The sequence below is a fragment of the Eulemur rufifrons genome, chromosome 9, assembly GCF_041146395.1.
Source record: "Eulemur rufifrons isolate Redbay chromosome 9, OSU_ERuf_1, whole genome shotgun sequence".
NCBI lineage: Eukaryota > Metazoa > Chordata > Mammalia > Primates > Lemuridae > Eulemur > Eulemur rufifrons.
In genome coordinates this window covers 45294463-45310392 of record NC_090991.1, presented here as the reverse complement: position 1 = coordinate 45310392, position 15930 = coordinate 45294463, and the positions used below count along the sequence as shown (strand labels likewise).

Genomic DNA, 15930 nt, shown 5'->3' with positions numbered 1-15930 from the left:
AGTAGACTCTAAAATAATTACTAATTCCCACAACTGACTGGCTACCCCCACCCCAGGGGTTCTCCCTTCCTTAATCCCCTTCTATTTAGTTATATGATGGGAACTTCGCAGGTGCCAACAGTTCTTGCTATGGCCAGTGTTAGTTACATTGCTCAGTAATTGGTAATTCCCCAGTTCAGGTGCACCACCCCTCCTGCCCCGCCCCTCCAGGCTAAGATGTAGGCAATTGAGGCACTTGTGTCCAGCCCAACTATAAATCAACTGACTTCCAATTGATTTCTCCCCATGCCCACAAGGAACAACAATAATAACTGAGGCAAGAAAGTAAAGCCACAGCCTGAAAGGAAAGAAACACATGGCCCCTATCTGATCGGCTGACAGCTAAGAGCAGTCGCTGTGTACACAGGAGATGGCCAGATTGCCACCAAGGCTCATTCTTGCTCATCATCCCTATGACTTTACTGGGGGATTGCACCATCGGCAGCCCTGCCCTCCAACACTCTCCATCCTTAAATCAAAGCCTAGGGAAACAGAAAGACGCTCATCTTTCTAAAGTGTTCAAGGACCTCCGTCTTAGATAAAGATGGCTGTGAGGAAAACAATTGTTTCATTCTACTGTGTTCCACTTGATTTACTCTTCTTAAGCAATAAACAACCATGGCTTGAGATGCTTATAGTGTTACATGGAGAATTTGATCGATTTTCCCCAATGTGCCCTGGTGCTCATTACTCCCCTTGTCTCTTCTCTTTTTTTTTTTTTTTTTTTTTTGCCTCCTTGGACTGGAGAGGCCTCCATGAGTGGCAAAATTTCTGACCAGATATACTGTCAAACAGGTGCAGTCTCTTGAAGCACCAAAAACATTGGTGCAGGAGATTGTAATTAGATCAGCCAAGCGCACGCTCCACTGATGGCCAGTCAATAGCTCAAACTTGTTAAAATATAAAGGCCCATTCCTGTCATCAAGCATCACAGTCTCAAAAAATGGTATCCCTACTCAGTCTATGTGCTACACTCTAAGATAGTATATATCTTACAAAAATTTTCTTGGGGAATTAAACAACATGTTCTCTTTCTTAGTGTCTTTAGCTCATGAGGTTGTTTTTGTGAACTTCACGAAGCTGGCAATAAGAGAAAACAATGAAAAGCTGGGAGATGGTTGTTGCCCTCACGTATTTTAGCATCCTCAAGGCGGACCTAATAAATATTCAGCGAGTGGTGAGTTGGTCCATCCCCACGTGCGTCCTTTGCATAGCCACGCCAGCTCTTTCACAAGCAGTTTCACATGGTAATTTACAAACGTACTGGCTGCACTCTGCACCTGCCAGTATTGCAGTAATTAGCTTAGGATGCAAAATGATTTCTAAATTAAGCTTCTGGACTTGTAAAATCAAGAAAGCCTGATAATCAACAACGTAGTCCTGGTAGCCAATGAATAACGGGATAAATAACTAGGACAAGTCTTTTAACTATCCTACGTGGGGATAATGCCCGAGGAGCAAATTAGATGTCCATACAGCACGCAGGTGAAATACAGTATAGGTCAGCAATGGAAGGTAAGTAAGAGGGTCAGTGCTCAATTATTTAAACTCGCTCCCTTTCTCCTGCCGTAGACACACAGCAGGAAGATCTAGGGGTTGGGCGATTTGGAGCAAACGCAACTGGAGTGACGCTTATACCCAGGTAAAACCTCAAAAGTACAGGCTGCTAAAATATATGGGCATCGTGTCCTGGTAAACGCCGGAGGGCCGTGGGAGACGGGGAAGGGGCAAAGCCCACTCCGGACTCGGCTCCTCGCGGCCAGGCACGGGGCGGGGGGGGGGGGGGCGCGGAACTTGGACCCCAGAGGGGAGAGCGCGGGAGTGGGAGGAGGAAGATGGGAGAGGAGGAGGCCGAGCGAGGAGCGGAAGAAGAGGAGGAGAATAAAGAGGCGGAGGAGGGCGAGAGGGAGGAGAGCCGGGCGCAGGAAGGGGAGGAAAAGGGAGGAAAAGAAAAAGGCGGCGGAGAAGAACGGGCCCGCCCCTCCCGGCTTCCTCCTCCGCTCCCTCGCTCGGGCCGGCCCTCCCCGGGCGGCCGCCGCCTCTCCTTTCCCGGCTGCTCCGAAAACGCGGAGGCGCCGACTCCTCCAGCCCTGAGTCTGCCCGCTCCGCGCAGCGCAGCGAAGCGCCACCACCGCGGCCCGCGCGCGCCCGCCCCGCGCGCCGCCAGTCGGGCACGCGCGGCCCTGCGCTCGGGGCATGCGCGGTGGGCGGCGCCGCTCCGGGACGCCTCTGCCGCCGCGAGTAGGAAGCGCGAGCGCCGGGCGCCGGGCTGTCAGTGAGCGTGGGGCTAGCGAGCGAGCAATCGGCTCCGGCTCCGGCTCCCGCTCCCGCTCCCGCTCCAGCTCCGTTCCCTGCCGCGCCGGCCCGACTCTCCCCGGCCGCCGCCGCCGCGCCTCCCTGCAGCGATCGCGGCCGCCAGCCCGCGCCCCCCGCCCGGGGTCGCCGGCGGCCCTGCTGCCCTTCCCCCGCCCGCCCCCGCCCACCCCGGCCCTCCCCGGCGGAGGCAAGAGGTGGTTGGGGGGACCATGGCTGACGTTTTCCCGGCCAACGACTCCACGGCGTCTCAGGACGTGGCCAACCGCTTCGCCCGCAAAGGGGCGCTGAGGCAGAAGAACGTGCACGAGGTGAAAAACCACAAATTCATCGCCCGTTTCTTCAAGCAGCCCACCTTCTGCAGCCACTGCACCGACTTCATCTGGTAGGTGCGCGCGGGGCCGGGCTTTCGGACTGGCACCCCCGGACCTCTCTCTCGGCGCCCGGGGCCGGGGACCAGTTCTTCCCGAGTCCGAGGTCCCGTTTCCCTGGCGATCCGCGCTCGGGTCCCCCTAGTCCAGGCGCGTCCACTCCGGGGCTGACTCACTCGGAGAACTTGGAGCCGGCGGGAGTCCGAACTCTCTCCCGGAATGACACGCGCGCGCCCGGGCCACTGACACACACGCGGGCAGGACTCCGGGGGAAGTCGCCGCCCCGCCACACACCCCCTGCCTCAGGAGGGAGGCCGGCCCGGCCCAGCAGTGACAGGGATCCGCTCCACGGGCCGGGGCCCCTCGCCTCCCCGGGCGCACCGCCCTCGTGTAGTCAGCGGAGTTTGCCCGAGTGCGAGCAAAAGGGAAAGAAAAAGTGTCGAGAGGGGCAGAGTTCCCCGGAGAAACACGCCCGGGAGTAACGGGGGAGCGGCGGCGGCTGCGCTGCGCGCGGTCCGAGTTGTTGGAAAGCCAGGCTGGGCGCTTGCGGCGGGTGTGTGTGTGTTTGTGTTTCGCAGCGGGCTGGGGCTCCGCTGGATCCTTGGGTCCCTGCCTACTGTAGCCGCTATCTACTGGGCATGGAAAGACTTTGACTTTTCTGGGTGAGGAGAGAGAGGGGGAGAGAGAAGGCAACAAACTGTTGAAAGCTTGCAGTGGGGGGGAGGAGGGATTAAGACAGGGCAGGCAAGTGGCAGAAGGGCAGAGGGAGTCATTTAAAATAGACCCTGTAAACACGAGACTAGACCTGTAACCCCGTCGATGAGGACAGAGGCCTTATTTAAGAAAAATACCGTAATGGCTAAAGGTGTCAGAGTTTAGGTAATTTCTAATGAACGCAGGCCTTCTTAACTGGGGAGGGGGGGCGTCTGAGGTTTGTGGGGAATTGATGAAGGGTTTCAGGAGTCTCTGAAACCTGTAAAACCAGGTGAAATTGTTTGTGTCTCCCCCCCACCCCGCCCCGTGAGACAATTATAGCTTTCACCTGATTCTCGAAAGATCGGAGAAGCACCCCTCCCACTGTTCTTCCCCTCCAAAAAAAAAAAAAAAAAAAAAAAAAAAAAAAAAAAGTTTAGAAAGCTGGAACTAAAGGAACTCCAGGTCCTCCAGTTTGAGTAGCAGCAGCAGTCTTCTCTCTTAGGTTGCCAGACACCCTGACTCTTCTGCCTCTTGTTTGTGGGTGTAGGAAGGTCCTTCCAAGCCAGAGCTGTGGCTAGGGTTCCTTAGCTCCCGCCTCTCTTAGGCTGGGGAGTTGCACAGGGTGACAATGCCACAGAGTGCACTCTGCCTCCAGCCAGCTATGTGGCACACATATGTTGGGACAGTAGGGTAAAACATCTTGGGGATGGCTCTTTCTGAATCTATCACTTCTGGGGAAAAAACATCTCAAAGGGGCAAGTCCCACGAACATGGTGCTAATGAGGTGTTTAATTTTTCCTTTCCTTTTTAGACCTCCTCCCCAAAATACACTTATGAACAGCACAGCCACCTCTGTGAATGATATCCACTGTGTAGTCAGTGTATGAAGCAATTGTGCTCTAAGGAGTAGGTAATCTTAGATGAGGCTGTTTAAAAATGAGTTTTTGGAGCCTCAGGGCAAGGAGAAGAGGATATTGCATTTGGTTTAGGGGAGGTCTTCAGCATCCATTATCAGCTGTAAGATTCTGTTAAAAGGGAAGGGACAGCTGATTACTTTTGCAGGAAGTAGGTGAGTTAGAAAAGGGACTTGCAGCACACTCAGGCTGATGTCTTTCCACTATCAGTTGCTCTGAAGGATCAGCCCCTGGTGAGCTGATGAGGCACTCAGGTCATCAGGGGTATTGTGAAGTGGAAAATGAAGGTTTCCCTCTCCCTGTGCTCTGAGTATCCCTGCAGCCTTTCTCTGCTTAATTGTAAAGCAACCGCTTGGAAGTCCCAGGAAAACATCCACCAGGATTGTCTTGCAGTAGCTTTAATTTTTCACTCTTCTCTCATGTATTGTTTCTATGGGTCCTTGATTTGCAAATTTATTTCAGTATTAAAGCACTGATATTTTAAAGCTAAATGTTTGGATTTAGGTATGGTTTTGGGAGGGTGAATGACTCTAATTATAAAGGTATGTAAAGTACTTTGTAAATTTATAAATTCTATGTAAAGGTAGAGATTATGACTGTCAACCTTTTTGAGAAAATTTTAATGCAGTTCATTCTAGCGGAACAATATTTGCAATTGAATGTCCACGTCAGGGTTCTCTGCTTACAGAGTAAGTTCTCTAAAGTCATTTACAAGAACAAAATAGCCTCTGTATGTGCTTTGAACTCTATTGGTTCTCAATAAAAATTAGATCATGATAATCTCAAAGGCAAACAATGGGAATGATATTTCATAAAATCTAGTTCCTTAAGCCAAAATTAAATGTTAAGAGTGGTGCTGTTTGGCAATTTCTAGACACATAATATTTTAAGGAAATTCATAACAAATAAGGCACTTTTTGTCTTTAGGGAGAAAAAACAATCACCAATTGGTCTTTAGGAACAAAATTAAGCCACTTTCTTTATTTTAACTATAAGCTCCTTTTTGTTACTTGAATATTGTAGCCGACAACTTTGAATATACAGTCAAGTTCTTGTCTTGAAATTTAAGTATCCTGAACATAGTGCTAAAAATGGAAAGAAGCTTGATACATTGAAATAGTTCAGTGATTTTTTTTTTATAAGCAAAATAGGTATTTTCAAAGTTGAATTTACGCTGTAATCTGGCTAGATACTTAGGCAGGTTTTTCCTATCAAATCATTGGGTTTCATGTACAAACCTTTAACTCTGTAGAGTACTTTGTCACATAACTTGCTTAAGATATGATATCCAACACAATATGTTAAGATGTTTTGTTCTTTCTGTTTTTCAGGGGGTTTGGGAAACAAGGCTTCCAGTGCCAAGGTAAGCTGCCGTGTCGGATTTTATTTCAAGTATGACATGCCATGAGCATTCCAAACAGGAAGACTGTTTCCAGTCATCTTTTCTTCGTGATCCAAAAAATGTTATTTAGATAGTATTTTCAAAATATGAGGGCTGTAAATTTGGGCCTTTAAAAAAAATCATATGGTATTGCCTACTAATGTGCATATAGAGCTGCCTTTTTCTCATTGAAAAAAGAAAAAAAAAACCTTCCTGTAATTTTATTTTTTGCCAAGAACATTCTTGTCAGAAACTGCTGTCTTTGTGTGGGTGTTGAGAAAAAAATGGAATTACTTTGTATTCATGTGGCTTTTCTTTCTGGTTCTTCCTTTGTTTTTGTTCATCCCTTTCACCTATGTATTGGGTTGGACTCATTGCAACTAATTTTAGGCCTGTCTCATCCTAGTAATATCTTTTTGTTTTGTTTAGATTACCAATTGTCATCTAGAACAAAGTTTGCACATTTGAAAGTTATGTCAATGATTTGATAACTGATTGCTACAATATGACAGTGTGGCACAGTTTTTCCTTTAGCTTCGATATCTGACAACACATGGAATAGTAGGCATTGCGCATCCAGAAAGAAATCCATTAGTTTCCCTCTCTGTCCTCTAGTTGCATTTCATACACATCAAATATCTAACTTTTCATACTTTCCATTCCATTTGTTCAACTTTTTTTTTTCTAAACACTTTATAGCTTGTGAAGGCATCATAGGTTCATTAGCTCACTTGTCTTGCTCTTTTGCTCATCTATATTGTGTTTATATAGTTCTGGTTACATTTCCCATCTGGGCATAGGTTTATTATTAGGGTAAATGGAAAGTACATTCTAACCTGGAAAATATTATCCTAACACTGCTTAATATTAAGCACATTGGAGAGAAAGACACTATGTGTACTTATTTTTTTTTTACAACTTTGTAATTATGCTGGTAAGTTGATTACCTTTTAAAAACTTCAAATTTGTGAACTTATTTCTTATCAACATTTTCTAAACATATTTCAGATGGGAGTATTTTATGGTATGATTATTCATTAATACTCTACCTTTTTTACTTCAAGATGTGCTTAAAACCCTTATTGAATAAATGATTTTGAGAGTTACATTTGGAAGTCAAGGGCTATTCCTTTTAAAAAGAATAGAGAGAAAGGCCTGTTGCACTGATCTCTATAAAAGATGAAAAGAAGATACAGCTCCTTCTAGTTCTCGAGGTTGTGGGTCTGAACTTTGTGGGTGAGATATGGGTCTAGGCTTGAACACCATGTTAGAAAGTTTAAAGATGTAAGATTCTGGGTCAACGTGATTCATATCTGTGATTTTTGTTAATGTTTTTGGTTTGAGTGGGGACCTGTAAAAACTTGTAAGAAATATTATTTACTGTACTTTCTCGATATTGTCCAGGAGAAAGTGAATGTTATTTTAAAACTTTCATTTTCTGCACAGAAATAATTCACAATAGGATAGGTCCCTCTTACCCCTGCTCATCTGAGCATGTTTTGTTGGAATAATCATAGTAGAGTGGCCATATTATTAAGTTACAAGGGGGTTCTGCCTGGTTTTTCCCAGAAAGCATCTCTTGAACTTTTAGTGGATTAGCAGATTAATAGTTTCACATCATCATAACTCCCTTTTACCTACACTATTAATATAAAAGTGAAACTCAAAAAATTTTAAACTGTATAAAATAAAAAGTGAATTGTATACCCTTCTCTCTTCCCATCCCTGTGGATAACTTCTGTTTAAGATATCCATTCACTCACACATGGTTTTTAAAAAGATCAAAATTTTGTATCATTCTGCAACTTGCTTTTTTCCTCTTAGCAGTGTGTGATAGATACCCTTCCATGTCAAAACGTCTGTTCTACCTTATTTGATTTAGTGGCTGTATATGTGGATGTATCCAGTTTATTCACCCATTCTCCTATTGATGGGTATTTTAATTGTTACTAAGTTCTTTTTTTTTTTTTTTTTTTTTTTTTTTTTGAGACAGAGTCTCACTCTGTTGCTCAGGCTAGAGTGAGTGCCGTGGCGTCAGCCTAGCTCACAGCAACCTCAAACTCCTGAACTCAAGCGATCCTCCTGTCTCAGCCTCCCGAGTAGCTGGGACTACAGGCATGCGCCACCATGCCCGGCTAATTTTTTCTATATATATTTTTAGTTGTCCATATAATTTCTTTCTATTTTTAGTAGAGATGGGGTCTCGCTCTTGCTCAGGCTGGTCTCGAACTCCTGAGCTCAAATGATCCGCCCACCTCGGCCTCCCAGAGTGCTAGGATTACAGGCGTGAGCCACCGCGCCCGGCCCGTTACTAAGTTCTTACTAGTACAAATACCTCTGCTGACAGCATCCTCGAGCACTAGTATAAGTATTTCTACAATAGATACTTAGAAGTAAGTGTGTACATTTTAAATTTTAACTGAGTACTGCTAAGTTGCTCTCCACAAGGGTTCCAATTCACATTTTCAGTATTAACATATGAAAGTTCTCCTTTCTCTTCAGTCTTACTAGTGAAGATATTGGATAATGTAAATCTTTTATATTTTTTACTAATCTGGGAGGTGAAAAAGGGCCTCTTTTCAATTGCCATCTCCTAGGTGTTTTAGCCATTTGTATTTTTTCTGTGATTTGCCTTACTTTACCTAATATTTGAAATTCAGGATTTACAAACCAGACAAATGAGAGAAGTGACTATGTGCTTTATACAGTTATTTGCTTTTGTGAAGAATTTAACCTCAGAGCTTTTCAAATAATGAATTACCCTAGTGCATTTACAAATTTTAATTCACAGAAACCTTTACAAGTAGTATAATTCTTTTTGTAACATACTGTCTGCTTGTTACATTTTGTTTAGTGTGTATCATCTGCATTTGCCTTCTGGTAGGCAAATGCTAATCCATTATATCTTCTTGTTTGTTGTAACTTAATTAAGAAGGATATGTTAGCTTAGGATAGTGCTTTTAATTCCACAAATATAGTTACCCAGTGTTTCCTATTTTGGTTCTCTCCTGAAAATTTATCTTTCCCTTAACATCTGACCATTTTAGAATATTTAAGTTTTCTTTTAATGTTCTCTTTGTTTTTTCCTCTTGGCTCTGTTTGATAGTGTCATTCAGGAGAATAACTCGTTCTCATCTGTGCCTTTGGCAACACACCTTCTGGAAATGGCAGCTGGAATTAGAAACTGCTTTCTGTATTCTTCATACATCAGAGTTTTCTCACCGTATGAAGCAGCGTGTTCTAGCCACTAGTATGTAGTGTGTTGCTTTGGTCGGTAGATAAAATATACTTGCTACAGATATTTTTTTTCTTTCCTCAAACTGGAGGTGCATATGCTCCAAATAAGTGTCACGTATTTATGTAGTTAGTAACGTAGATTTAGATCTAAAATATTTGTGATCATTTTACTTAGTGATAAGTAGGTATTAGAACACTAAAGAAGTAAGTGAATTTTATCCTTAAGACTGGGTTTGTAAGCTATGCCGTTTAGAAAGCATCATACTTTACAGACATGTGAGACACTAAGATTATTTCCCTCTTCCTTCCTTCCCCAAGATACAACACAAATGGAAACAGGAAACTTTTCTGGAGAGATATTTATTGGGTTATTCCCACTTTCCCTTTGTGGACTCTCTACCATTCTTATTTATACTGCAGTATAGGTGGATAGCCCTGAAAAACTGATATTACCAGGGCATGTAATGCAGGAAGATCCTGTAATGAGAATTTGCTGTCTGAAATGATGAAACCAAGGGCCTTAAATGCTAGGGAGAAAAAGAAAAGTGTATGGTAGATCTGGAAACGTGAAATATTTCTCTTAAGGTCCTTAGAGATAAAAACAAGCGTAACCCTTTGCAGCTCTGAAATGATCCTTGATACATAACTTGGATTTGCCTTCCGGTTTTCTGTTTAACATTGTATTTTGCTTGATGTCCTTAATGTTCATTTCATCTCCATGAGACCTAGGCCTTGCCTACGGTTTTGTGTGTGTTTGTTTGTGGGGTTTTTTTTGTTTGTTTGTTTTGTTTTGTTTTTTCCAGAGAAAAAGAAAGGGAGAAGTAGATTTGTGTGCCCTGGACATTGAGGAAGTGGTTTCCAGTCTGGAAGGCCTGTTTCCAGCTGGTAGTTTCTGTCCTGCACTGGCTGCTTCCAAAAGCATCATAGAACAGAGAGATCCACTGTTCTGCTCAAATGTTCTCCTTCTTTGGGGCAGTGGAGCTGAAACAGTGTTATCTGCTACTTTCACTACTGGAAAAGGGAATGAGCCAACTCGATTTTTTTTCCCCCCCCTCCCTCCTTAGACTGAGCAACACCCTGCACTTCTCTAGTTACAGTGGTAGAAACAGCCTCTCAAAGTGTGACCTGCTTATTTGAAGTGCCTAATAGTTTGTTACATCTGGCTAACCTCCGCTTGTTTTCCCTGATTTTTTTTTTTTTTTGGTCTATTCTTTCTCTTTTAACTTCACAGATTAAAATGTACTACTAACTCAGGCTCTTTAAGATACCCTAAAGAGAGAGCATGAGAATTAGTTCCTGCCAATAACCATGATCAACAGGAGCCTGTTGGCTTTGAATGATTATCACTGGATTTTGAGGGATCTGCAGAGAATGAATTCACGTTTCTGTGCTTTCAATGCCACTGTGAAGAGGTTTTGAATCTTGTCATTTCCGCACTGAGAACATACCTATTGCACTTCACCTATGACTCCAATCGAAGCTGTGCATTTCTCAGTAGTTAAGGGTTAAAAAATCAGCTTCTCTTCCCCTTTGCTGATGACATTTCATTTTTAAGGCCTATTTCAGGGTAGATATTTCCATCAGCTCAAGTGAGCCTGGTGTTGGTTTGCATTCCTTTTTGTAAGAGTAAAAGTTGGTGTTTGAGGGAAGAAGGAAAAAAATGAGTTTCCTCTTGGCTGTAGGAGCCTGAGGGATTCCAGAAAAAAGATTAACTTAAGGGAGGGTGGCCCTTAAACAGAAAGGTGGCCACAGGGATTGAATTGGCAGCCTTTCAGAAGAGGGATGTGCAGTTGTCTTCACTTGACGAAGGGCTCTGAGTGCTGAGTAGTATGGACACCAAGTGCCAGGAGATAGAAGGGGCTAAGGTCCAATTTGGCAAAATCACGAGGCTGGCCAGCTTGAACAGAGTATCTGTCCTTCCCAGGCACTGGATTGGCCACCTCTTAAACTCTGGCTTAAACTGTGATGTCTGGCTGCCCATTGGTATTCAAAGTTGGTGCTAGGGTTTCCCATCATCCTTGGTCTTCAAGACGGGTTAGCTTCTTGGTGCCCCGTTTCTGATTGGTTACCTGTCCCCAGATTGGAAGCTTAGGTTAACTATAGATGAACTGTTGGGGTTATCTACAATTCCAGAAAGACAAGATCCACAGAAGAGTGAGCGTTAACTTGAAACTCTAGAGGTTTTCGCACTAATGCCAGGTCAAGGCATTATTTTAGTTTTACAGATGAAATGGCAATAATGCCTAAAATACAGAGAAAAGTATGGTGGACGTGGGCAGTTAGAACTTTTCCACAGTTTTTTTTTTTTTTTTTTCTCCGTAAAAATGCATTAGTAGTCGTTAGAAGTAGAGATGCTTGGTTAAAATCAGCATTGGGTATTCCCATTTGGTGCTGTATATTGTTAAGAAATTACTTCTCACTAATGGTTTCCTGAATTGCCACTCCTTTGCTTAGTACAGCAAGTGAAAGTGTTTTGTTAATTATTTTATTCACACATACCTAGTCCCCCACCAGAAGTCGGTGCTATCGCATATGGAGTGTTTCTTCCTAGTAGGTAAAAGAAGCATAATAAATGTTTGCTTTTACAGTTGAATCTGATACTTAAATCAGATTCTTTTCTTTTTCTTTAAATTTTATGGTGACTTCCTACTCTCTGATGAGGATTCCACTCTCCTAGATAGTATGATTCAAATTTAAGTTTTTAGACACATTAACCCTTAACTTGCTCATTTGTTTTCTTTCACACACAGTCAGAATATTCTGTTTTCAGCATAGCATAAATTTCATCACTACCCCATCAAGATGAACTCCAGCTCCTTAGCAGGACATTTGAAGACTGTCTCCTGTCTTGCTTCTTCAGACTTACCTGAGGATGCTGTCCTTTATCCCGTCCTCAAGATCATTGTGAAAAAGTTGCAGTTTCTCAAAAAGTGTTTTCTTTCTTTCTTTTGTTTTTTTTTTTTGAGACACAGTCTCGCTCTGTTGCCCGGGCTAGAATGAGTGCCATGGCGTCAGCCTAGCTCACAGCAACCTCAAACTCCTGGGCTTAAGCGATCCTCCTGCCTCAGCCTCCCGAGTAGCTGGGACTACAGGCATGCGCCACCATGCCCAGCTAATGTTTTCTATATATATTTTAGTTGTCCATATAATTTCTTTCCATTTTTAGTAGAGATGGGGTCTCGCTCTTGCTCAGGCTGGTCTTGAACTCCTGACCTCGAGCTATCCACGCGCCTCGACCTCCCAGAGTGCTAGGATTACAGGCGTGAGCCACCGCGCCCGGCCTCAAAAAGTGTTTTCTTTCTTCAGTTCTTTCCTTTGCCCAGATGATACCTGTTTCACCTATGAGTCTCAGTATAAGGTTTATCTCTGGCCTTTCTCCGCCTTCCTGCCATTCTGGATGTTCCCCCTATCATGGGACCGTCACACTGTATCATCTCTGCATTTCTGTGTCCTCTGCCAGCCTTGAGTGCAAGGACTGAGTCTTATTTCTCTTTGTGTCTTCAGTGTTTAATGCATGTGCCTGGAGCCCAGAAGATACTATGTAAATATTTGTTGGGTATGTGATTATATAAACATTAGGAGAGATGTGATATGAATGTCCATAACCAGAAAGATCACGGTGACTTCTGCATGACCACTGCTTGTATTTTTTTTAAAGCTAGTTTATCCGAAGTTACGTCAACTAGGATAGGTCTTTAGATGATTTAAGAAAAAGTGCTTTCTGAAGCTAAGTGTACTTATTCAAAAGAGAACAGAAAATTCTAATTTGTATCTATGATTTATCTATAATGCTAAACCTAATAAATTTAATACAGTAGAAATAAACCACTTACTGTGGGAAATGTCTTGGGTACAGGGTGAAAAATTAAAACCAGCTTTTAGTACCACATGTTTGGTACAGTCAGTTAGACGTTCTGTTTTACTTTGAGATTGCTAATAGCTGAAACCAAATTGTCATGCTCCAGAGGGAGTAGTAGCTCAACTTCACTGATTCTGTTATTTTTAAACTACTTGTACCTGAAAGGTTTTTATGCCTTGATGTGCAGAGGAATGTATGGGAATGTCAGTAGCAGCGCTGGGGTAGAATGGTTGTGATTGAATTATAGTCACTGTCAAGGTTTTATTCAATTGAAAGAAAAACTAATATGTAGTAAATGCTCCACTATGCCAGACAGTTAGGAGCTTTCACATTTTATATCCTTTCATTCCAGAGGCACCCCATGAAGTACAGGATATTTATCCCCATTTTAGAGACAGGGCTGAAGAACTTAACCAGGCTGGTGGGGTGTAGCATGGCTTCAGATTCTGACAGTTCTGCAGAAAACATTCTTCGGAGCCAAGTGGAAACTTTTTATTTGGTACTTACGAAGCCTGGATTTATATTAGGAGAGGAAAGAATGATGCCATTAAGGGAAACACTGAAACATTTCTTGGTACTTGGTAACATAGAATTATGGAGGTTTCACTGTCCTCGTCTGTCTCTCAGAATTTCCATGACACTCTTCATTTCAGGTCTTGTTTTCTACCAAACCGTGAAACCTCATGCTAGACTTTAACCTAAGACGTGAACATTTCAGTGTTGGCACAGTATTTATTAACAATCAAATCTAGTTGAAATTGCTATAACGGCATTCAGAAAAACTCTTTATTAAATTATACAACGGGGAAAATGGTTTCTGGAAATAGATTTCTATCAAGAATGGAATGAAGGGGAATGATTTGATTAATTGTCAGCACAAGACAAGAATTATTTAAGAGCAAGTCCACAGAGTAAGATTAGCATAAAGGCAGTTCATCTTTAATGCCTTTGCTTGCTGTCTCTCTCCCCACACCCCCAGCATCTATACATTTCTATTTTTGGTTTTTTGAGAAGTACAAGATCCATCTATCTTATCCAGAGTGACTCCATTAGGTAGTTAGGAAATAAATAGGATATAAATATGAAACATGAAGATGTGTTATAAATCAGTTCAGATCTGACCTGGATAAACTTGTTCAAGTTTGAGGAATGGGGTAAGAGGGAGTCCAGTTGACAGCTGACTTCTAGAGCAAAATTCTGTTATAGAGATTATCTAACTCTTATAACCATCAGTTATCCTGTTGATAAGACCATGACTCTTATTGTAGCTCATGTATAGTACACAAAGTCTATAATGTACAGATTTTCCTGTACTTGAAACACTATGATTAATAAGGAACACCCATATAGTGCTTACTGTTAGGCACTGTTCTAAGCATTTTTCATTAACTAACTTGATTCTCACAGCAAATCTGAAAAGGTAAGCAGTGTTGTTCCCATTTTACAGATGAGGAAACTGAGGCACAGAGGTTTAGTAACCTGTCCACAGTCACAGAATTAGAAGATGGTGGAGCTGGGATTCAAACCCAGGCAGTATGGGTCCAGAGGCCATACTGTGAAGCCGTGTGTTCTGCTGCCTCTCTCGGTTCTCTTGAAGTTTTTCCACTCATGGGTTACACTATTAACTTGATTGTGAAGGTATTAATGAAGAGTTGTTCAACTCAGTAACACTTACGTGCTTCCAACCTGCAGTGGGCGATGATGCCAGGCATGTGGACCTCCATTCTGTCTGTATCATGCCAGACGCTGCAGGGTATGGGACAGAGAGCTTAGAATCGAGCGCAGAAGACATACATGAAAACAACTAACTATAATATTAACTCTTTTGTGCACGATATATGACATCCTAGTTTGAATGAGACAGGAGTTGTTGTAGCATGTGGAGACGTTTTTTGGACTTGTTAGGAGGTAGCCTTTGCTTTAGGCATTGTAGGATGCATAGAATTTCCTTTGGAAAGATTAAAGATATTTTTACGTAAGGAAATAGCATGAACAAAAGAAAAGGATGAAAGTGACTCGTATGTTCAGGGAGCTGTCTAGACCGGGAGAGAGGCCATCCTATTTGAGACATTGTTGCCAGCACTGATACCCAAATGGAAGGACAGATTGGAGAAATGTGTGTGGGGATCCTTCATGCTTTTCCGCATATTGGTTCTTGTGCACTAAATACATTGTTCCCTCTTGTATCTTTTTGTTTTTATCATCATGTGATGTCCTGTTTTCAGAAAACTGTTGCAAGTGTAGGAGATTAAAGCATTGTATGTATATGTGAAAGATACATTGTGTTAAAGTGTGGGAAAATAACTCTTTAGCAAGTGTGCTACTTTGGTACTGTTCCAAGTATCTGTCTACCATGAAGAAGCTGCTATTGATGGCATCACATTGGGGGTCCAGGATCATACTGCATGGAAATTGTATGACTGGAGGTGAGATATACTCGGTTATATAAGATCTGCTCATATACATTAATAAGGAAAAAAGTAAAGGAGAATTAAAACATTTATATATTTAATGTCAGCAATACTTTCTGTTTTACAAATCTGCCTACTGATTTATTCACTCAATTTCTGGTTCATGATTAGTAGTTATTCCTTCCTAACCCATGGGCTAAATTTAAGCTGATGCATTTTAGCCCTAATCCGAAACCTTTGTAAGGAAAGTAAGAGGGCACCGTGTGAGTGCTGGTACCCTAGTTTGGAGTGTAAGATCAGTTTTCCTCTGGGCTTTAGATTTGAGAAATGCAAGTTCACATGATACTGCTGCTATGCTGACATGGACGTATGATGGACCACCACTCCGTGGGGGCTGTGCAGGAGAGGAGGCTGGAAAGAGAAGCTTGCCTTAGGTCACCTGGCAGGTGACTGGTAGAGCTGTGATTTGAAACCAGGCAGTTTAGTGAATGTCTGTTTCTATTGCAGTAGTTTTTTAGTGTGTGAAACTGTACAGATAAGTAGCCTAATCCTTTTTACTCATCTCTTGTTTTTCCTTCCCTCAGATTTTCTAATAAAGTATGATTTCTGGTGCTGTTTGTGGCAATTGGAATAAAACTCTCAGGGATTCAGGAAAGCTCAGCTCACGCTTATGCTCCCATTAGCTTCTATTCAGATTTGTCTTGAAGTT

The 15930-nt window shown here is 42.7% G+C and overlaps 1 protein-coding gene across 3 annotated transcripts in view; it reads left to right on the top strand.

Annotated features, from left to right (window-relative positions):
- Positions 1–2544: 2544 nt before the first annotated feature.
- Positions 2545–15930, top strand: part of PRKCA (protein kinase C alpha) — a 379706-nt gene continuing 366320 nt past the window's right edge. For 2 of the 3 annotated variants that reach the window (XM_069482789.1, XM_069482790.1), the window contains exons 1-2: positions 2564–2737; positions 5665–5696. In XM_069482789.1, the coding sequence (XP_069338890.1) occupies positions 2565–2737; positions 5665–5696 (205 nt within the window). In that variant the 5' untranslated portion in view covers position 2564. Of the gene's footprint in view, positions 2738–5664; positions 5697–15930 lie in introns of all 3 variants that reach the window. The other variant, XM_069482791.1, reaches the window with a different exon arrangement.